The 24,870-nt window shown below is 37.9% G+C and overlaps 1 protein-coding gene across 4 annotated transcripts in view; it reads right to left on the reverse strand.

The window, feature by feature from the left end:
• PRKG1 (protein kinase cGMP-dependent 1) overlaps nucleotides 1–24,870 on the reverse strand; it is a 1,416,234-nt gene that overhangs the window by 229,769 nt on the left and 1,161,595 nt on the right. For all 4 annotated transcript variants that reach the window (XM_070781204.1, XM_070781203.1, XM_070781205.1 and 1 more), the window contains 2 exons: nucleotides 24,223–24,300; nucleotides 9,865–9,959 (listed from right to left, as the gene is read on the reverse strand). In XM_070781204.1, coding sequence (XP_070637305.1) covers nucleotides 9,865–9,959; nucleotides 24,223–24,300 — 173 coding nt within the window. The remainder of the gene's footprint in view (nucleotides 1–9,864; nucleotides 9,960–24,222; nucleotides 24,301–24,870) is intronic.

Below are 24,870 nucleotides of genomic sequence, written 5' to 3' on the forward strand. Positions count from 1 at the left end.
TTTCCCCAATCATACACAAAAATCTTGGGTTACTGATCAGTTACTGATAATTATAAAATCTAAATCAACTACTAATGATATATTTGTATCCACAGTGCACACTAAAGCATTTACAAGATTATCAAGTAAATTTAAACAACAAAACTGTTTTCTAGCACTAATTTTATATTCCAGGTGAAGCTATTCTTTGGAAAAGTCCAGACAGCATGTGTTCAAATTGTGTTGATGCAATTAAATCCATTTGTGTGTGTGTGTGTGTGTGTGTGTGTGTGTGTGTGTGTGCATAGACTAGGCCAAAGGTGTTCCCATACTACTATCTGTAATTTAAGATGTGTATGTGAGGAGGGAGTTGTGTATATGTGGAGGTGGGGGGAGGCAGGAAATCAGGTGTGTAATTATATTTTGTATGTAATAAAGCTTCTTTAAAACCAAGATATGATTACCATAAATCTTCTGATGGGTTCCTTGACATTGAAGTTCAATAAAGTATTGTATCCTGGACATATTTATGTTAAGATATGAGAGAAGATGTTCACATCATGACTCTAAGTGCCTAGAGAACAACAGGTCACTCTGTTGTGTCTGACTCCTTGCAACCCCATGGACTATAGCCTGCCAGGCTCCTCTGTCCATGGAATTCTCCAGGCAAGAATACTGGAGTGGGTAGCTGTTCCCTTTTCCAGGGGATCTTCCCAACCCAGAGATCAAACCCAGGTCTCCCGCATTGTAGGCGGATCTTTTACCATTTGAGCCATCAGGGAAGCCCAAGAATACCAGAGTGGGTAGCCTATCCCTTCTCCAGGGGATCTTCTTGACCCAGGAATCGAACCAGGGTCTTCTGCATTGCAGGTGGATTCTTTACCAGTTGAGCTACCAGGGAAGCCCTAAAGGATTGCTGGCAGCCTCCAGAAGCTAGCAGAGATTCTTCTTGAGAGCTTTCAAAGGACGTAAGTCCATGGTGATGCTGATTTGAATCTCCAGAATTCTTTTAAAAAATAACATATTTTGTCTTAAGATACTGAATTTGTGATAATTATCATGGCCACCCTAGAAACCAATACTGAGAAATTATCATAGAGTATGGAATGGATGAGAGGTGAGCAAGACTGGACACAATGACCAATTAGAAGGACCTACAGTAACCCAGGTGACAGAGCTTTAATCAGAACTAATCAGAAGAGTGGCAGTGAGAATGGCAAGACAAAGGTGATGTTGAGAATTATTTAGAAGGTAGAATCAATAGGATTAGTTGTCCATGATTAGGATATTTAGGAAAGAAGAGAGTCAGAAATAGTTTCCAAATGTTTGGTTTGAGAAACACTTATTGGAATAGAATCACTTGAAAGGAAGAGACTTGGATGGTGGTAGAGAGAAAATGAGTTCAGTTTTGTCTCAGTGCCAAAAGAATTGATGCTTTTGAACTGTGGTGTTGGAGAAGACTCTTGAGAGTCCCTTGGACTGCAAGGAGATCCAACCATTCCATCCTAAAGGAGATCAGTCCTGGGTGTTCATTGGAAGGACTGATGTTGAAGCTGAAACTCCAGTACTTTGGCCACCTCATGCGAAGAGTTGACTCATTGGAAAAGACTCTGATGCTGGGAGGGATTGGGGGCAGGAGGAGAAGGGGACAATAGAGGATGAGATGGCTGGATGGCATCACCAACTCGATGGACATGGGTTTGGGTGGACTCTGGGAGTTGGTGATGGACAGGGAGGCCTGGCCAGCTGCGGTTCATGGGGTTGCAAAGAGGCAGACACGACTGAGCGACTGAACTGGATTGAGCATCTAAAGTAAATAAGAGATGTCTAAGTAGATGTGCCCATAGACATGTCTAACTCCAAGTCTATTGTGGGTTCAGAGTTCAGGAAAAAGCTTGGGGATGGAGATATAACAAGAATGATATGACACTTTGGGATTCTCCCACAGTATCATTGAGCATGCTCTCTAATTTCCTGTTTAATCTGTAAATCCTCAACAATGAAGAAAGCTGAGACCAGAGAACTGAGGGAACTAGTTCCTTTGAGGCCACTGCTCTTCCCAGCAAGCCAAACTCAGATATCCCTCCTTGTTTCATCTTATGGATGAAGGAGTGGTACTAAGAAAGCAATTCTGGCTCCTCCCAATCAGTTGTGCTGAATGCAGCTGGCCCTAAGTACTGATAGTTTTTTAGCTTTGGACCATTTAGCCACAAATCCAGGACAACAGGAAAAAAACCCACTAGACATTCCATTACATTTTTCATAGATAATCCATTATAATCTTCAAAAAGTAATTTTCACTAAATTTTCACGTGTTAATCATAATCCTTACCACACAAAAGACAAAGAAGTAAAGAAAAGGAAAACCCTAAAAGTCTCGGGTGCAGGAAATCGAGAGAAGAATCCTCTGGTTAGAGAAATGAGCTGGAACTTTGGCAGAAGAGCTCATGAGGGGCAGGGGAAGGAGTCCTGCTATGACCCAATCAAGACTGCAGCTGAGCTGGAGCCCTATAAAGTCCTGGAATATTTCTTCACACAAAACACAAGTTTTAGATACAACTCTGTGTGTTGTTACAGGTAAGCCTCAAAAAAGGTTTTCCTTGAGAGAAACAGAAACCCAAACCTTGCAACTGAAAAATCTAAATTCTTTCTATTCTATCTTCATGGTACAGGGATAGGATCAGGGAAGGACAGTACTGGGGGGAGATACAAAAGAGGCTTGAATGGTATATTTAGTATTTCATTTCCAAATAAATAAATAATAATCAGATTCAGACACTGCAAAATATTAAAATGTTGTATTATTATTTTATTAATTTTTTAAAAAGCAGATTAAGAAATGTTAGATAACTTCTAATACTAATGTCTGTTAAACTGGCTTGGTTTATTCATTTTCTAAAAATTTAATTGTAGGATAATTACTTTACAATATTGTGTTGGCTTCTGCCATACATCACATGAATAGCCACAGGTATACATATGTATACCTGAACCCACCCCTACCTCCTGAACCCACCCCCCATCTTCTACCCCATCACACCCCTCTAGGTTGTCCCAGAGCACTGGGCTGAGCTCCCTGTGTCACACAGCAAATTCCCACTTGCTATCTATTTTACATATGATAACATATGTGTTTCCATGCTATTCTCTCAATTTGTCCCACCCGCTCCTTCCCCCACTGTGTCCACAAGTTTGTTCTCTATAAAACAAAACCCTCAGAATGGGAGAAAATAATTGCAAATGAAACAAGAGACAAAGGATTGATTTCCAAATACACAAGCAGCTCATGCATCTCAATACCAAAAATATAAACTACTAAATAAAAAAAAATGGGCAGAAGACCTAAACAGACATTTCTCCAAAGAATAGATACAGATGGCCAACAAACACATGAAAAGATGGTCAACATCACTCATTATTAGAGAAATGCAAATCAAAACTGCAATGAGGTATCACCTCGTCCCCCTCAGAATGGCCATCATTACAAAATCTACAAACAATAAATGCTGGAGGTGATGTGGAGAAAAGGTTTATTCTTTTTTGTATTAACAAGGAAGGGCCTGGCATGTGGCCAAGGTGTTCAGAATGATAAACAATAGCTAGGATAGTTCCTGGAGGGAGGAGTCTTGCTGACAGAGGTCTGCTATCAAATATCACCATTTAACAGAGTGGCCCATGGCTGCATTTGGCAGCCAAGGGTCTGTTCCAGTTGAAGAGGCCAAATCTCAAGAGAATCAGAAGCTGTGACCTAAGGAAACTTAGGCACCATCTACTTCAACTGGCTCAGTTTACAAATTCAGACCCAGAGAGATTAACTGGCTTGCTCAGTGAGTGGATGATTCAAAATCTAATGCTTATGCCAATTCTACCAAGTGTTCTAAACTTGAGTCAAGAAGTAGCACAACATTCTTGGGAAGAGCAATGCTGATGATAAAAAGTAACGATGATGGTGGTGGTGATGATGATAGCTAATATTTTTGAGCACTAATCTAAATTCTAAGTACTCACTTTAATGCTTTATAAATATCCACTTAATTATTCCTCGCAACAACCCGCAAAATTAGGCATTATCATCATCTCCACATAAGATCAAAGGAGAACCTCTCAGGGACTCAAAGGACAGAGTGGATCCCAACCAAGGCAGTCTGACATTTGAGCTGGAACTCATAAGCATATGCTGTGCTCAAGACTCAAGTGTTAGGGGAAGGGGCAGGATGAGAGGGATGGGGCAAGTGGGCGATCAATCTTTCTCTCTCAGGTTCAACTAGGGCTTATATATTTCCCATTACTACAGATGAAAAGTGTGTATTTGGCTTAGAATTTGACATCATCTGATGCCAGTGTGAATTCTACATGATTTTAAGTCAGGTAGAGATCCTAAAGCAATGATATGTCAGAGTGTAGAGGGACTGACTTATTGGACTATACTTGAAGTAAATTCCCCTAAACACAATTTTAGTTTTCATGTACATAAAGAAGTACTTCTGAAAAGAGTAAAACATTTTGTCCTCTGGTGTAGAAAAACCATTATCACAGCAAAAAAATAATGCTTAATCCAAGCTACACTTGAATAATTCACTTTATGTTGACCAAAAAAAAGGGAAAGCAATAAGTAAGCCAAATTTTTCTAGAAATGAGATTCTATTGGTTAGTGAATGTCAATAATGTCGACTAAGGATAGCTAGATTTATGACTACTGTTCTCCATCCAAAAAGAAATGAAGCTTGTTAATTCTAGAGAGAGAACTACCGTATAATAGTAGGGTTCTGGAGTTGGGTTACTGAGGTTACATTTCAGCTCTGTCATTCAACTATATACTGTGTGTGTTTAATCAATCTAATATTGCTGTTGCTGCTGCTGAGTTGCCTCATTCGTGTCTGACTCTTTGCGACCTCATAGACTGCAGTCCATCAGGCTTCTCTGTCCATGGGTTTCTCCAGGCAAGAATACTAGAGTGGGTTGCCACGCCCTCCTGCAGGGGATCTTCCCAACGCAGGGACTGAATCCACATCTCTTCTGTCTCCTGCATTGGCAGGCGGGTTCTTCACCACTAGCACCACCTGGGAAGCCCCAATACTAGAATTTGGCACTCTTAAATTTTAAAAGAATGGTCAAGGATTAATTTCAATATTACCAATTTGTCAATACTGATCCTTGGAACATCCTCACTAAAATAAAACAAAAATTCCTAGTACACATAAAATTTATTTGTGAGTAAATGAAAATCTGAAATGCCATGTTACACCAACATAGAGAACGCTAACTATAAAATTTGTCTTCCATGGATAAAAATCATAAGGTTTCCAAAGAAGCACAGGTATTACTCAAAAGGATATATACACAGCTGCTCAAAAGACTTTATATCCTAAAGTTACATAACTTTTTAAGTTATTTGCAGGGAAACAAGTGAAACAAATCAATCTGATTTGTGAAAAGTCAGAATTTCTTGTGTGAAACATTGAAATTCAAAGAAAAGATCAAAAAAGAACACAGACATACAAGGAAAACTAGGTTAGTAACTAGAACATCAAAACATTAAAATGTCAAAAAATAATCAAAACAAGGAAATAACAAGGGTAAAACTAATAGGCTTCCTTCACTGGAATCTAGTTACCGAACTTTAAAGAGGCATATCTGATTGACAGAAGTCACAAAATGGCAACTCACAGGTCAAACCATTTGCAGAAATGTTCTATTTGATAGCAGAGCTATTTTTTAAGTTATAAAATCACATATCTTTTTCAGAATCCATTTTTTATGGTTTTTTCCTTAAAAAGTACAAACAACAACAACAAAAAAACAGCAATGAGCTGGAGCTCAGTAATTGCTCCCCTCATTGTATAAGGGTTTCTAGTTTGCACTGGTTTTACTCACCTTATTTTTATTCCTTTATAATATATTACCAGCCTGTCATCTATAGTCAAGTGAGTTGATAAACTCTTGTTTGTGTTAGTTGCTCAGTCATGTCTGACTCTTTGCCAGACCCATGGACTGTAGCCCACCAGGCTCATCTGTCCACAGAAATCTCCAGGCAAGAATACTGGAGTGGACTGCCATTTACTACACCAGGGAATCTTCCCTGCCCAGGGATCGAACCCGGGTCTCCTGCACTGTGGGCAGATTCTTTACCATCTAAGTCACCAGGGCTGGGACAAAGTGAAAGTGTTAGTTGCATTCGACTCTTTCTGACCCCATGGACTGTAGCCCACCAGGCTTCTCTGTCCATGGAATTCTCTGGGCCAGAATGTTGGAGTGGTAGCTACTCCCTTCTCTAGGGGATCTTCCTGACCCAGGGATCAAACCTGAGTCTCCTGCATAGCAGGCAGATTCTTTACCATCTGGGCCATCAGGGAAGCACCTGGTAGATAAGCCCTTATCCACCATCAAATTAATTCAAGTCATGAAAGTGATCAATTGAAGACAAGTCATGAAAGTGATCAACTTCAGAAAGGATTGCAAGACTGAACATCATTAGGGAGCTTCATTTGTTCACTCACTCATTCGTTCATTCAACAAATATACATTGAGTTGAAAAGTGTCAGATACTGAGCTCAAATAAGAATATAAGCATTTAGGATTTCTTTTCATTAAGAAATTAAGCAGTCTTAAGCAGTCATGAAATTAAAAGACACTTACTCCTTGGAAGGAAAGTTATGACCAACCTAGAGAGCATATTGAAAAGCAAAGACATTACTTTGCCAACAGAGGTCCGTCTAGTCAAGGCTATGGTTTTTCCAGTAGTCATGTATGGATGTGAGAGTTGGACTGTGAAGAAAGCTGAGAGCCGAAGAATTGATGCTTTTGAACTGTGTTGGAGAAGACTCTTGAGAGTCCCTTGGACTGCAAGGAGATCCAAACAGTTCACTGTGAAGGAGATCAGCCCTGGGTGTTCTTTGGAAGGAATGATGCTAAAGCTGAAACTCCAGTACTTTGGCCCCCTCATGCGAAGAGTTGACTCATTGGAAAAGACTCTGATGCTGGGAGGGATTAGGGGCAGGAGGAGAAGGGGACGACAGAGGATGAGATGGCTGGATGGCATCACTGACTCGATGGATGTGAGTCTGAGTGAACTCCGGGAGTTGGTGATGGACAGGGAGGCCTGGCGTGTTGCAATTCATGGGGACACAGAGAGTCGGACACGACTGAGCGACTGAACTGAACTGAAAGCAGACATAGATCTGGATGTATACCAACATGTATGTCATAGAGAGAACTGAGGATAAAACAATGGTGAATTTTAGGAAATGAAATGAGAAATTCTAAAAAGTGCTAACAATTTGCTAATAATTGCAGGGATCTCAAAGGATGAGAATTCCAAAGAAGGAGGGGGTGGTCAACAGTGTAAAAGTATGGCTGAGCAGTGAAGTATGGCTGAGTAAAGGAGGATAGAAAAGAAAAATCATTCTAAGATATAAGTAGCACATTCCTGACATTTAAGAGGACATAAGTAGAGAAGGCAGATAAAGCCAGGTTGAGTGGTGAGAAAATGAGAGTAAAGGGCATAAAAAAAGTGTTGAAGATAGACTGGAGGGTAGTTGTAATGGGAAATGATGGAGTCGGGTAATTGAGATGGCCAGTGGAGAGGACTGAATATGTGCAGAGACAGATTTGGCACCAGACAGTTCACAAGAACAATCACACGCTAGAATGAATCCCATCTAGATGGAATCAGTCAGTTCAGTCGCTCAGTCCTGTTTGACCCTTTGCGACCCCATGGACTGCAGCACGCCAGGCTTCCCTGTACATCACCAACTCCCAGAGCTTACTCAGACTCATCTCCATCGAGTCAGAGATGCCATCCAACCATTTCATCCTGTCATCCCCTTCTCTTCCTGCCTTCAATCTTTCCCAGCATCAGGGTCTTTTCCAATGAGTCAGTTCTTCATATCAGATGGCCAAAGTATTGGAGTTTCAGCTTCCACATCACTTCTTCCAATGAATATTCAGGACCGATTTCCTTCAGGATAGACTGGTTGGATCTCCTTGCAGTCCAAGGGACTCCCAAGAGTCTTCTCCAACACCACAATTCAAAAGTATCAATTCTTTGGCACTCAGCTTTCTTTATAGTCCAACTCTCACACCCATACATGACTACTGGAAAAACCATAGCTTTGACTAGATGGACCTTGTTGGCAAAGTAATGTCTCTGCCTTTTAATATGCTGTCTAGATTGGTCATAGGTTTTTTTCCAAGGAGCAAGTATCTTTTAATTTCATGGCTGCAGTTACTATCTGCAGTGATTTTGGAGCCCCCTAAATGGACTACCATTAACTTAAATTTTGATATCAGAGCAAAGTTTGGTAACTTTTCTGTAAACCGTATCCCCAAGTTCACTTCTTGAGACACATTCTGGAAAGGTGTTTTCACTCTAAAACTTTCTTTAGTTTGCACCAAAATTCACTGACAATAAATTAAAAGAGAAAATCTGTCAATAATCAGTTATGTTTATTTTCTGGTGTTTCACTTGTTATCTCAATCAGAAATGATTGAAATGCTTCTATTGCTTTGCCTCTGCTTGAGATGGACATTTTCCACAGAGGCATTTAATCCTGGACCAATGAAATCAGGTAATATTATTCTTGAAAATCCTTTATATATAATAATCAAGAGAAAGCAAGATTAGAGTACAAATGGTATTTTTTTTTTCAGTTTATACTAGGATGAGGATACCTGTTGCCCTCCTTTGTATATTCACATTGAATATGGTATTTCTTTCAACTTTGCCATTGGAAATATCTAATGGCAAGTACCTGTTCATCAAATAGGGCTCAAACGGTCTCAGTAAAGAAAAAACAAAATCAAATGCATTTAATTCTTAATTTTAATAAGGTAATGTGCCCTGAGTAAGATGACTTACCAGGATCTGTTTCAGTTCTGTAGCTGTGAACCGGTAAGAGAGAAAGTAAAACCTGCCAACTGATTGGGGTTTTAAAAATAAAAACTCCTGAATACTTTTTAGCAAAATTTATAATGCAGTCTCTTAAACAAAGGCATAATTTGAAATGGAAGCAAACCTGACTGTTCCAAATATTTTAGAAATTGTCCTATTGCTATCTCTTTAGTCACACCTGTATCTGGAATTTGATACCAAAATAAATGTTTATTGCTTATTAGTTATTCAAGTGGTTGATGTAATTTGAAAAGTCTCATAGATAGGTAGATAAATAGACATTTAATTGAGATGTGCTACTTATTGGGAAACATTGGTAGGTATTTGTCTTCTTGTCATGCATTCTGTGAGATGCATGGTACAAAGTCAACTGGGTTTTTTCAGGTGTATACGGGAAGACATTCCAAATGCTTGCTGTTGAGTTTACAAGTAGAATTTCAGTGACCCTGCAGTCACACCTTTATGAGTCCAGCCTTTCAAGCCCATCCACAGTGAATGTGAATATTCATTACCTTCCCTTGCAACTCCTCCTCTGCCTCCACTACCACAGCCAGAGATGATAACCACCACCCGGAACCCCAGAGGTGAACCGCAGAAGGCTTCACTGCCTTCTGATGTATTGTCTGTACAGTCAGGTTTAGGGATTTCAAAATTCTCAACCAGTCATCTTCCTATATGATTCCAAGTAAAACCGTCATACATAATAGGCTTTGCAGAGACTTCTCCTGATCTTTAAAGTCTTTACAGAGATTACAATTGAGGAGAATTGTTACCAAATCAAATGAAATAAAATAGTTTATTACATAAATTAACCATCAATTCCAAAGCCTACCCAAACAGATTCTAAGTTCAGCTGGAAATGGATAAAATTGGATCATCAAGGGTCTGTGTCTGAGGGTAGAATAAGAACTAAATACCCATTATGCTAGAAGTTCAATATGGAATACATTTATGTAGCCTTCACCCAAAAACTTTGTAACATGTAATCTACTTACCCCTGCAAGGCTTTCTCTCCAAACCAATCTCCTTTTCCTAAGGTTCTAAGAAAGACTGGGTCTTCATTGGGCGAGTCTTCACGAGTGACATTAACCTAGAAACAGAAACAATGAAAGCCTATATGCACTGCATACATACCGGATGATCAAACACCAGTTAATAATGTTCACTTCATTTCTTATCTTTTTAAACTTATTTGTATGAAGAGAAAAAGTACATTATCACTAGAGGGGACAAAGAATAGTATCACAAATTCCCATGCACTCCAAGAAATAACCCCCAAATATTTTGTTATACTTTGAAGCTTTTGTCCAGAAATAATAAATTATTCAGAAATTTGAATTTCACTCAAATCCTCTTCTCTATTCCCATTTCCAACTTTCCATGAAGCAATTACTATGATGAATTTAATGAGTGCTCCTTCAGTCTTTTATCCGTGTTTATATGCATGTGTTTTTAAAATATATGAATGGCATAATACAGTATGGATCATTCTGCAACTTACACTTTTCTCTTAACATTTTAATTTTTCATACCATGCTGCTATATGTATGAATCTAGTTCATTCATTTTAATGTTTCACTGTCTTCTTTCATCCCATATTTATTTATCCGTTGCCTTGCAGATGTACATTTATACTGTCTCAATTTTTTGGCTTTTTTTTAACATACACCTTCACATGTACATCTCAGTTTCTCTAGGATATGCTTATCTCTTTGCTAAGAAGAATCCTTCATTAGGATTCATTCAAAACCTGCATTCAAAGGCCACTTACATTTTCATAAAGACTTCCTGCAGGTCTCTACCTTTCTATCATCCTCATGATCTATGTTTCATTCAGTAAGATTTCTTTTTTGAAGATATAAAAATGACATATATGTCTTTATTTTACCATAATAAACAGTATGCTCATCAAAGAAATGAGTATTTCTTGGCATTCTCTATAATTTATAGTAAGCACTCAATAAAAAACAGTAAATTACATGAACAGAAAAGCTTCATTACTATCATAACAAGATTTCTCTACCCATACAGGACTTGGGAAGCAAATGTATTTGTTGCATGAATGAAGACATAAATGCAGTAAATTGTACTTTTGTGTTAATTCACTTCCCTCTAAAGCTCTTACAAATATTCACAATACTGGCTATGTGTCGTCTAGAAAGGTTAAAATTCACCTTTCTGAAAAATGTAATGAAGTAGAAAAACTAATTTCTTGAGACAATGCCAGACACTTAAACACATTTAAAAATTCAAGTTTTTGAATTTAGAGATTGGATGTCAAAGACCAGAATTTTTATAAGTATTAAGAAGGTCTATGCAAGGTGGAAGGAATTCAATTATTATTCTCCACTGATCCATTTGATTACTCCTCCATAAGGTGTTTCAAAACCATGGGAATGTGGTTTTTAACACTTACCACTAAGCTGTATCAGAGAGATATTCATTTGCATGCTAATGAGGATGTCATGGATGTAAATGGAAATAAACTAGCCTAGTGGTTCTCAAACTTCTATGTGTGTGTATCTGTGTGTGTTGGAGGGTGGTGGTCTTGTTTAAAATAAAGGTTACCGAACTCACTTGACTCTTATTCCTGAGGTTCTGAATGAATGGGTTTTGTAAATCTGCATTTCAAAAGGTTACTGTTTGACAAACATTGATATATTGCTTCATTTCTGAATCTGTTTGCTCTTCACAATGAAACAACTCAGAAAAATTATTTCTGTCAATCCTCCTGGCTGTAAAAATAAGTCATGAACTAAGGTGTAATATAAGTTAAGCTCATTAATTCAAATTAGATATAAGAATACCTATAACTGTATATTAACATTTGGGTAACACAAACGATTATAAATTCAAATTGGCAGACTTATGCAAGCCATGGAGACATTTCAGTGAGTTTTGAAATGTTCTTTAAAAACATGTTAACTGAGGATTTCCCTGGTGGTCCAGTGGTTAAGAATCTGCCTACCAATGCACGGGACATGGTTCTATCCCTGATCCAAGAAGATCCCATATGCTGCAAGGCAGCTAAGCCCCAGCGCCAAAACTGCTGAGCCTGTGTACCGTAGAGGCCCTGCTCTGCAGCAAGAAAAGCCACCGCAATGAGAAGCCTGTGCCCTCCAACTAGAGAATGTCCCACCTGCAGTGTGTAAGTTCCTGCTCACCATAACTAGAGATAGCCTATGCACAGCGATAAAGACCCAGTGCAGCCACACACACACACACACACACACAACGTGTTACTGAAATGCTAGAGACATAAAAAATGGTTCACTTACAGAATAAACCACTTTTTGCTTCTATGATAAATATGAGAAAAATCTATCTCCTATAGTTCATATACGTGAAAAAATAAGCATCTCAAAGAGCAAGAATAAAAGTTTAAAAGTTGTAGTTTCCATAGTTTTTCTTTGTATTCGTGTGCTGTGCTGTGTGCTTATTCGCTCAATCATGTCTGGCTCTTTGCAACCCCATGGACTGTAGCCTGCCAGGTAGCTCCTCTGTCCATGGGGATTCTCCAGGTAAGAATACTGGAATGGGCTGCCATGCCCTCCTCCAGGGGATCTTCCCAACCCAGGGATTGAACTCAGGTCTCCCACATTGCAGGGGGATTCTTTACCATATGAGCCACCAGGGAAGCCCATATACATAGTGAATAATTCTAAATGTTTGCAGACACCAGTTATGAACATTTGCATCTTTAATTATTAAAAAACAAAAACAAAACAATCCGAGGCAGAAAAAGTTATACTATACAGAGATAGCTTTCTAATCTTGATCCGTATACGTAGTCTTTTTACCTAAACTACAAAGTACTTGTGGTTTGGTCCACAAAACTGTAGAAGGGAACTAGTTAGGGAGCTTTAGAGATCTTTAGTCTATCTGAACCACCTTGCCCCACAAATGAGAGAGTTATCTCATTTGGATGTGTTTTTGCTGTGTGTTACTTAAATGAGAACATCAATGAAGAGCATCCTAACTGTTAGTGCCCCCAAAAGTTGGTTCTTTTTTCCTTATTTTCCCTTTTGTTCCATTTCTCTCATTTATTTCAGAAATTCCATGCTTTTGAGTGTAATTATCCCATATCTCAACCAATACTCTTATTGCCATGAAGTGCTTTTTAGAACAAAATCACTTCTAGTTCCAGGTAGATACAAGAGGTGTATATCTTTATAATCCCTTTACTTATCTATATATTAATTTTTCTATAAAACACATGCAAAGTCTTATAATTTAAATTTTTTTCTTTTTCTTTTTTAAATTTTATTTTATTTTTAAAATTTACAATACTGTATTAGTTTTGCCAAATATCGAAATGAATCCGCCACAGGTATACCCGAGTTCCCCATCCTGAACCCTCCTCCCTCCTCCCTCCCCCACCCTCCCTCTGGGTCGTCCCAGTGCACCAGCCCCAAGCATCCAGTACCATGCATCGAACCTGGACTGGTGACTCGTTTCATACATGATATTATACATGTTTCAATGCTATTCTCCCAAATCTACCCACCCTCTCCCTCTCCCACAGAGTCCATAAAACTGATCTATACATCGGTGTCTCTTTTCCTGTCTCATACACAGGGTTATTGTTACCATCTTTCTAAATTCCATATATATGTGTTAGTATTTTAAAAATTATGTATAAAATTTTATTTATTTATTTATTTTTTGTTTTTTATCCCTTGACTTTATTTCACTTTTATTAGTTTAATTATGGATGATTTATTGAGAGTCATAATACAGTTTGTTTGGGTTTTTTTTTAGGAATACAGTTTTTACAATGTAATCAAAGTTGCTTTCTAGGTTCCTTTGCTATTTTTTTTAATTTTATTTTATTTTTAAACTTTACATAATTGTATTAGTTTTGCCAAATATCAAAATGAATCCGCCACAGGTATACATGTGTTCCCCATCCTGAACCCTCCTCCCTCCCCCCTCCCCACACCATCCCCCTGGGTCATCCCAGTGCACTAGCCCCAAGCATCCAGTATCGTGCATTGAACCTGGACTGGCAACTCGTTTCTTACATGATATTTTACATGTTTCAATGTCATTCTCCCAAATCTTCCCACCTTCTCCCTCTCCCACAGAGTCCATAAGACTATTCTATACATCAGTGTCTCTTTTGCTGTCTCGTACACCGGGTTATTGTTACCATCTTCCTTAAAAACTTCTGCACATCAAAGGAAACTATTAGCAAGGTGAAAAGACAGCCTTCAGAATGGGAGAAAATAATAGCAAATGAAGCAACGGACAAACAACTAATCTCAAAAATATACAAGCAACTCCTACAGCTCAACTCCAGAAACATAAATGACCCAATCAAAAAATGGGCCAAAGAACTAAATAGACATTTCTCCAAAGAAGACATACAGATGGCTAACAAACACATGAAAAGATGCTCAACATCACTCATTATCAGAGAAATGCAAATCAAAACCACTATGAGGTACCATTTCACACCAGTCAGAATGGCTGCGATCCAAAAGTCTACAAATAATAAATGCTGGAGAGGGTGTGGAGAAAAGGGAACCCTCTTACACTGCTGGTGGGAATGCAAACTAGTACAGCCACTATGGAGAACAGTGTGGAGATCCCTTAAAAAACTGGAAATAGAACTGCCTTATGATCCAGCAATCCCACTGCTGGGCATACACACTGAGGAAACCAGAAGGGAAAGAGACACGTGTACCCCAATGTTCATCGCAGCACTGTTTATAATAGCCAGGACCTGGAAGCAACCTAGATGTCCATCAGCAGATGAATGGATAAGAAAGCAGTGGTACATATACACAATGGAGTATTACTCAGCCATTAAAAAGAATACATTTGAATCAGTTCTAATGAGGTGGATGAAACTGGAGCCTATTATTCAGAGTGAAGTAAGCCAGAAGGAAAAACATCAATACAGTATACTAATGCATATATATGGAATTTAGAAAGATGGTAACAATAAAATTTTAAAATTAGGAATCAAAATAGAAATTACGTGTTTTAAATGAGACACATAAATTTAAACTCAAAATCCAAAATCTTTTATTCATTGAAGAATGAATACAGAATAAAGCATGAATACAATAATATCAATGTATTCAACCAACATGTTTAATGAAAAACAACTCAAAAACAACAACAAAAAAATGTGTTTATACAGATTCAGCAGGTTTTATAAGCAAAACAATGTTTGTTGTAAAGAAATATGGAAACCAAAGATATGTGGGGGCAGACCCAGCTGGAGAATAGGGTTAAGTAAACATTTTCCTACCTGTGTGATTAATACAATATAAAAATAAGGAGTCAGAGTCCCCAAATCAAAGCAACTCCCTTTTTAAGCAATGTTCAGCACATATTGCTCAAAAACTGGTCCTATTATACCAAAAAAATATTCCCTAATGTAAAAAACAAACAAACAAACAAAAACAATACACTTTTAAGAGGTATATCTGATCATCTAGGGCATATACAAGGAAAGAAACTTCTTCTGAGCTTGGTTTGCCTGCATCCCTTGAGTTATTAGTTAAATTCAGTTGGGTAAGATCTATGACTCCCATGAGTCTGACTGACAACTGAATCTTCTGTGCAACACAGTAATGAATTAGAATCCCATTCACTATATGCCCATGCCCTCCCACAAAACATCTCTGGTGAAACTTATGTTCATGATTCTTTTTCTGGTACTTCTAATTTAATGAACGCCTATGCATGTACTCACATGTACCTCATTCCATGCATTCCATGCATAAATACCATATGTTTACTTGGTTTTAAACTTAATATAAATATCATGCCACCCGTATCCTTCAACTTGTTTCTTTTGATCAGCATTCCATTTGACTTATCCAATTCATCCATGTTAATATATGTGGATATAGTTTATTTCCTGTTTGTATAGTATGCCATTATATGAATATTATATAATTTATTAATTCTTATATATATGTGAGTTTTTCCAGGTTTATGTTGTTATATTTGAGTTTTGCGCTATTAACACTACTCATGAATATTTTTGCATGTCTCGTGGTAGCCATGGGTAAGTGTTTCATTAGGATCACTACTTCACGAATGAAGAACGTGGTTATAAAGTACATGCATCTTCTCTTTCACTAGGTATTAACTAGTCTTGGTTCAAAGAAGTCAAAACAACTTATTAATGCATTTCTACCATCAGTGAATGAAAGTTCATTTTGTACTAAGCTGTCATCAACACTTGTTGCTTTTATTATCCTATGGGCAATTAGTATTTTTTGTGATATATCTGATTATGATTTTTGCTGATTTTTCTATTGAACTGATTGTCATTTTCATTGATTCATAAGACTGTAGTTTATCTTTTTATTGTGTTTATGATGCTTCACACCAAACTTATTAATTTAAATGTGATCATATTTAACCATATTATTCCTTATTGATGATGCTTTAGAATTCTCATTTAAGAAATTCTTCCCTATCCAAACATGATATAGATATTCTCCACATTGTCTTTTGCTTTTTTCTATTTTTCTCTTTTACATTGAGGTCTGGAATTGACTTTTCTGTACACTGCGATCCAGTTTTATGTATTGGAATCTACGTTACCAGTGCTGTCCCAAATCAAGTTTCCATAGATCATGGATTTTTGAGCTCACTATTCCTATTCTGACATATTTACCTAGTTCTTAATAGAATTAAGACTACATTTGCTTCATTACTTCAACCTTACAATGAGTCTTTATATCTACTAAAGTAATTCTCCCCAATATATTCCTAGTCCTTTCAAATGTTTTAGCCATTTTAGTCTTTTGCTAGCGTCTTTAAATAAAATTTGCTTCTTAAACAAATTGAATACTTTCTGTTAATTACATTCTTCAGTGCAGTTCAGTCACTCAGTCGTGTCCGACTCTTTGCAGCCCCACAAACTGCAGCATGCCAGGCCTCCCTGTCTATCACCAACTCCCAGAGTTCACTCAGACTCACATCCATCGAGTCAGTGATGCCATCCAGCCATCTCATCCTCTGTTGTCCCCTTCTCCTCCTGCCCCCGATCCCTCCCAGCACCAGAGTCTTTTCCAATGAGTCAACTCTTCGCATGAGGTGGCCAAAGTACTGGAGTTTCAGCTTTAGCATCATTCCTTCCAAAGAAATCCCAGGGCTGATCTCCTTCACAATGGACTGGTTGGATCTCCTTGCGGTCCAAGGGACTCTCAAGAGTCTTCTCCAACACCACAGTTCAAAAGCATCAATTCTTCGGCGCTCAGCCTTCTTCACAGTCCAACTCTCACATCCATACATGACCACAGGAAAAACCATAGGCTTGACTAGATGGACCTTTGTTGGCAAAGTAATGTCTCTGCTTTTGAATATGCTATCTAGGTTGGTCATAACTTTCCTTCTAAGGAGTAAGCGTCCTTTAATTTTATGTCTGCAGTCACCATCTGTAGTGATTTTGGAGTCCAAAAAAATACAGTCTGACACTGTTTCCACTGTTTCCCCATCTATTTGCCATGAAGTGATGGGACCGGATGCCATGATCTTCATTTTCTGAATGTTGAGCTTGAAGCCAACTTTTTCACTCTCCACTTTCACTTTCATCAAGAGGCTTTTGAGTTCCTCTTCACTTTCTGACATAAGGGTGGTGTCATCTGCATATCTGAGGTTATTGATATTTCTCCCGCCAATCTTGATTCCAGCTTGTGTTTCTTCCAGTTCAGCATTTCTCATGATGTACTCTGCATGTAAGTTAAATAATCAGGGTGACAATATACAGCCTTGACATACTCCTTTTCCTATTTGGAACCAGTCTGTTGTTCCATGTCCAGTTCTAACTGTTGCTTCCTGACCTGCATACAAATTTCTCAAGAGGCAGATCAGGTGTTCTGGTATTCCCATCTCTTTCAGAATTTTCCACAGTTTATTGTGATCCACACAGTCAAAGGCTTTGGTATAGTCAATAAAGCAGAAGTAGATGCTTTTCTGGAACTCTCTTGCTTTTTCCATGATCCAGCGGATGTTGGCAATTTGATCTCTGGTTCCTCTGCCTTTTCTAAAACCAGCTTGCACATCAGGAAGTTCACGGTTCACATATTGCTGAAGCCTGGCTTGGAGAATGTTGAGCATTACATTATTAGCATGTGAGAGGAGTGCATTTGTGTGGTAGTTTGAGCATTCTTTGGCATTGCCTTTCTTTGGGATTGGAATGAAAACTGACCTTTTCCAGTCCTGTGGCCACTGCTGAGTTTTCCAAATTTGCTGGCATATTGAGTGCAGCACTTTCACAGCATCATCTTTCAGGATTTGGAATAGCTCAACTGGAATTCCATCACCTCCACTAGCTTTGTTCGTAGTGATGCTTTCTAAGGCCCACTTGACTTCACATTCCAGGATGTCTGGCTCTAGGTCAGTGATCACACCATCATGATTATCTGGGTCATGAAGATCTTTTTTGTACAGTTCTTCTGTGTATTCTTGCCATCGCTTCTTAACATCTTCTGCTTCTGTTAGGTGTATACCATTTCTATCCTTTATTGTGCCCATCTTTGCATGAAATGTTCCCTTGGTATCTCTAATTTTTTTTAAGAGATCTCTAGTCTCTCCTATTCTGTTGTTTTCCTGTATTTCTTTGCATTGATCACTGAAGAAGGCTTTCTTATCTCTTCTTGCTATTCTTTGGAACTCTGCATTCAGATGCTTATATTTTTTCCTTTTCTCCTTTGCTTTTCGCTTCTCTTCTTTTCACAGCTATTTGTAAGGCCTCCCCAGATAGCCATTTTGCTTTTCTGCATTTCTTTTCCATGGGAATGGTCTTGATCCCTGTCTCCTGTACAATGTCACGAACCTCATTCCATAGTTCATCAGGCACTCTATCTATCAGATCTAGGCCCTTAAATCTATTTCTCACTTCCACTGTATAATCATAAGGGATTTGATTTAGGTCATACCTGAATGGTCTAGTGGTTTTTCCTACTTTCTTCAATTTCAGTCTGAATTTGGCAATAAGGAGTTCATGATCTGAGCCACAGTCAGCTCCTGGTCTTGTTTTTGCTGACTGTATAGAGCTTCTCCCTCTTTGGCTGCAAAGAATATAATCAATCTGATTTCAGTGTTGACCATCTTCATTCAAATGCCTAGTTAAGGGCCTTGTCCATTTTCAAAAACTTGATAGTTTGGTTTTTTAAAATGACTTGGATGTTCTTTACATAGGCTCAATATAAGCACTTTGCCACTGTGATTTGCCAACATTTTCAGTTTTTAATTTATCTCTTCATTCTCATAATGAAAGTGTCTTTCTCAAAAGATGTTTGTAATTTTGATAATGCCAAATTTATCTTTTGTTTGTTTTATGGACTCTGCTTTTGGTATAATGGCTAGGAAATTTTGACCTAGCCAAGCCATAAGAATTTTCTTCTAGAAGTTTTACAGTTGTGCATTTTATTTTTAAATATAGTATTAATCACAGCTATGAACTTTAGATCAAGACTTTTTCCACCTATGGGTAACCAATCATTGAAATATCATTTCCTGAAAAGGCTTCTCTTTTTCCACTCATTGCTTTCAGTATTAAGTGTGACGTTAGCTGTAAATACTTTGTATATATCAATTAGTAATTTGAGGAAGATCTCTGATATTCTGAATTTTCTGAGAGTTTTTATTGTGCATAATGTTACATATGTCAGATGTTTTCATTACATCAACTGACATGACTTTTGTCTTTTGAGTATTAAAATGATAGATATTACCAAATGATTCAGCTTCTTCAAAATTTATAGTAAGGTGTCTAGTTGTAAACAATAGCAGCATTCAGCAATTGCAATGTGGCTACTGCTACTACTAAGAAGCGGAATATTTTAAGTTAGTTAATTTTAATTTAGATAGAGAGTGGAACTAATGACTACTGTGTTAGGTTTTGAAGATATAAAATAGCAAAGGAAAAACTGCTGAACAATGTTGATCTAGCTAAGCTTATATTAATTCTAATAATTTATCTGTCTACATAAAAAACAAAAGAAACTAAAATCATACCATCTGTAACTAATTACTGCCTTACTTCTTCATTTCCAAAAGTTATATCTTTTTCTTGACTTACTTCAGTGGTTGGGATGTTTAGCTCCACACTGAACAGAAATGGGGATAATATGCATCTTTATTTTGCTCTTCATCTAAAATGAAATGCTTCTCATGTTTCACCCTGACACACAAATATATACATAGACACACAAAATTTCTGTAAGAGAGTACTGTCAGTATTGAACAACAATAAGCATTGTGTTAAGCCAATCTGTTTAATCAACATGCTTACGCACTTGTTAATTCAAAGCAAAGCCATGTGGTTTTAAATGACATTTAATAAATAAAAATCTTTGATATATTTTTTCTAATGGTAGCATACAAGGTATATTCAATATAATAAAAACAAAATCAAAATGCATCTCAATCATTATTCAAACTCTGAAGTTCTGTCTACAACTCTTACTCAATTTTTGTTCAACTCATTTATGGAGAGAGATTTTTTGATGTAACCCAACTGCAAGGACACATGCATAAAGTTTTATCAGAGATATTTTTCATGTTCAACTGTGAATCCTTGGGTGCTTTATAGTCTGATGGGGTACAAGACATGTATTCATGCAACTGGAATGGATGGATTGAAAGTACAGAGAACTAAGAACTCAGCTTCTTCCTGAGGCATCGTCAGGGATTCAGACTTCACCACAGAATCCTGCCTCATTTCAGAAAACAGTTTGTATAGGTTTAATGGTAGGAAAAAATACATTTCAAAAATTAATTTATGATTATTTCTCTTTGTGCAAATGTACTTTATGAAAAAATAAAAATGGCTTTATACTTAAATAAAGGAACTTCAGTTCATTACAGTTCAGTCGCTCAGTCATGTCCAACTCTTTGTGACCCCATGGAGTGCAGCATGGCAGGCTTCCCTGTCCATCACCAACTCCTAGAGCTTGCTCAAACTCATGTCCATCCAGTCGGTGATGCCATCCAACCATCTCACCCTCTGTCGTCCTCTTCTCCTGCCTTCAATCTTTCCCAGCATCAGGGTCTTTTCCAATGAGTCAGTTCTTAGCATCAGGTGGCCAGAGTATTGGAACTTCATTTTCAGCATCAGTCCTTCCAATGAATATTCAAGACTGGTTTCCTTTAGGATTGACTGGTTGGACCTCCTTGCAGTCCAAGGGACTCTCAAGTGTCTTCTCCAACACCACAGTTCAAAAGCATCGATTCTTTGGTGCTCAGCTTTCTTTATAGTTCAACTCTCACATCTGTACATGACTACTGGAAAAACCATAGCTTTGACTAGATGAAACTTTGGTGGCAAAGAAATGTCTCTGCTTTTTAATATGCTGTCTAGATTGGTCATAGCTTTTCTTCCTAGGACTAAGCATTTTTAATTTCATGGCTGCAATCACCACCTGCAGTTATTTTGGAGCCCAAGAAAACAAAGTCTCTCACCGTTTCCATTTGTTTCCCCATTTATTAGCCATGAAGTGATGGGACCAGATGCCATAACTTTAAGTTTTCTGAATGCTGAGCTTTAAGACAACTTTTTCACTCTCCTCTTTCACTTTCATCAAGAGGCACTTTAGTTCTTCTTTGCTTTCTGCCGTAAGGGTGGTATCATCTGCATATCTGAGGTTATTGATATTTCTCCCGGCAATCTCGATTCCAACTTGTGTTTCATCCAGTCCAGCATTATAAGTTAAACAAGCAGGGTGACAATATACAGCTTTTATGAACTCCTTTCCCGATTTGGAACCAGTCTGTTGTTCCATGTCCAGTTCTAACTATTGCTTCTTGACCTCCAGACAGATTTCTCAAGAGGCAGATCAGGCGGTCTGGTATTCCCATCTCTTTAAGAATTTCCCACAGTTTTTTGTGATCCTCACAGTCCAAGGCTTTGGCATAGGCAATAAAGCAGAAGTAGATGTTTTTCTGGAACTCTCTTGCTTTTTCCATGATCCAGCGGATGTTGGCAATTTGATCTCTTGTTCCACTGCCTTTTCTAAATCCAGCTTGAACATCTGGAAGTTCACAGTTCATGTACTATTGAAGCCTGGCTTGGAGAATTTTGAGCATTACTTTGGTAGCATGTGAGATGAGTGCAACTGTGCAGTAGTTTGAGCATTCCTTGGCATTGCCTTTCTTTGGGATTGGAATGAAAACTGACTTTTCTAGTCCTGTGGCCACTGCTGAGTTTTCCAAATTTGCTGTCATATTGAGTGCAGCACTGTAACAGGATTATCTTTCAGGATTTGGAATAGCTCAACTGGAATTCCATCACCTCCACTAGCTTTGTTCATAGTGATGCTTCCTAAGTCCCACTTGACTTCACATTCCAGGATGTCTGGCTCCAGGTGAGTGATCACACCATTATGGTTAACTGGGTCATGATGATCTTTCTTGTACAGTTCTTCTGTGTGTTTTTGCCACCTCTTCTTAATATCTTCTGCTTCTGTTAATTTCATACTGTTTCTGTCCTTTGTTGTGCCCATCTTTGCATGAAATATTCCCTTGGTATCTCTAATTTTCTTGAAGAGATCTCTTTCTATTCCCATTCTATTATTTTCCTCTATTTCTTTGCACTGAGGCTTTCTTATCTCTTCTTGCTATTCTTTGGAACTCTGCATTCAGATGGATATATCTTTCCTTTTCTCCTTTGCCTTTTGGTGCTCTTCTCTTGTCAGCTATTTGTAAGGCCTCCTCAGACAACCATTTTGCCTTTCTTTTTCTTGGGGATGGTCTTGATCACTGCCTCTTGTACAATGATGTCATGAACCTCCATCCATAGTTCTTCAGGCACTCTGTCTATCAGATCTAATCCCTTGAATCTGTCACTTCCACTGTATAATTATAAGGGATTTGATTTAGGTCATACCTGAATGGTCTAGTAGTTTTCCCTATTTTCTTTAAGACTGAATTTGGAAATCAGGAATTTATGAGCTGTGTCACAGCTCCTGGTCTTGTTTTTGCTGACTGTATAGAACTTCTCCATCTTTGGCTGCAAAGAATAAAATCAATCTGATTTCGGTGTTGGCCATCTGTTGATGTCCATGTGGAGAGTCTTCTCTTGTGTTGTTGGAAGAGGGTGTTTGCTTTGACCAGTGTGTTCTCTTGGCAAAACTCTGTTAGCCTTTGACCTGCTTCATTTTGTACTCCAAGGCCAAATTTGCCTGTTACTCCAGGTATCTCTTGACTGTTGCATTCCAGTCCTCTATAATGAAAATGACACCTTTTTGAGGGTGTTAGTTCTAGAAAGTCTTGTAGATCAACTTGAACAAGTTGGAAATGAACTTGAAGAAAGGGAAATCCATTTGTAGTTGTATGGCCTGTGTTTGCATCTATGTCTGTTTCATAACATTTTCTAAGGAAAAGCCAGTTTGGTGGTAACAAGGAAAATATCTTTGCCATGTTATCCTTTATAAATTTTTAAATGTCAAAGCAAGTTGACTAAAACAAAACATACAGGTTTAGAAATTTTCAATTCTACAACTTATTTACCTGCTCCTGAACCTACTCTCATTAGTCTTCTCATTCTCTATTCCTTCCCATTGGGACTTATGTGTGTTCACCTTCTACTTCTTAAAACTTAATATAATGATTTTAATATAGTAATATTAGAATGCACATAATTAACATACTAATCAAGCATATATTATTATGTAATTAATAATCATGGAAGCTAAGTTGCATGACCTGAAAAACAAGGTTAGGGAAAAAAAGGTATGCCTGGTTTTAAAAAGATCTTGGATGTGTCAAAAAATTCCAGTATATTCTCACTACGTCTCTTCCAGAACCCCTACAGTACTCTGAAATATAACCAAGGGGGTGAGTTCCTGTGGTGTGATTTTCATGCTATTTCTATACATACATATTACAAAACTCAAAAGATAGCACCACTTGTCTTCAGCTGAAACTTCTTTCAAACAACCTCTTTGAGGCAGTGCTGGAATCTGCATTAAGACAGTAGTCACAAAAGTCTGTCAGAAACTTATCTTCAGGATAAGCGTATCATTTCAAGATAGCAAAGAATTCGAAATATAAGGGCTTTACTGGTGGCTCAGACAGTAAAGAATCTGCCTGTAATGCATGAGACCCGGGTTCCTTCCCTGAGTAGGGAAGACTTCCTGGAGAAGGAAATGGCAACCCATTCTATTACTGTTACCTGGAGAATTCCATGGACCAAGGAGCCTGGTGGGCTCTAGTTCATGGAGTTGGAAAGAGTCAGATACAACTGAAAGACTAACACACACATACACACACACAGAGAGAGAAATATAATATGGAAAAAAATCCAGGATTTTGATTTCTGTAGACATATCAGTGACTTCTAGCATCATGATTATTATACTATAGCCACCAAAGCTTACCTTTCCTTTACTGATGATAAAGAAGGTGTCCCCTCTTGCACCTTGCCTGATGATATATTCCCCATTTTCATAGTGGGTCTAAAAAACAGAAACAGTAACAGAAAAATAAATTAAGAAAGAAGTAATTCACTTAACAGCTCAACTTCTTCAAATACTATTAGCTCCTAAGGGAGGAATTCATCCTTATGGAGTTTTACCCAAGGCTAGAATCCATCATTATTTAAGAATGATTAATAGTCAATGAATACAATGATTACAAAGAAATCATTTCTATCCTGCTCATCTTAAAAACTATTTCTTTAGTGCCATTTTTCTGCGTGATTATATCTTCAAATTCATCATAATAGTTTGACGAAAATATTTGTCTCCCATCATCTGAGCATGAAATAAAACAGCAGAACTGATCATTAAACATGTCTTTTTGTATTATTTTATCTGTCATTTCCATTTGGCTTTAGTATTTTTGTGATGATAGCCTTTTTTTCTTTTTTCCCTTCTGAGAAAGCCCTGTGGTATCTAGCATTTTTAAAGACCTTCGTTTTGAAACGAGGTTGATTTTTGGTGGCGGTTATATGGCACTCGTCACTTTTTAAGGCACTGCTTCAGGCTTTAATGTCCTGCTTCAGCAATTTAGATTTGGCCATGTCA

The sequence above is a fragment of the Bos indicus genome, chromosome 26, assembly GCF_029378745.1.
Source record: "Bos indicus isolate NIAB-ARS_2022 breed Sahiwal x Tharparkar chromosome 26, NIAB-ARS_B.indTharparkar_mat_pri_1.0, whole genome shotgun sequence".
Lineage (NCBI taxonomy): Eukaryota > Metazoa > Chordata > Mammalia > Artiodactyla > Bovidae > Bos > Bos indicus.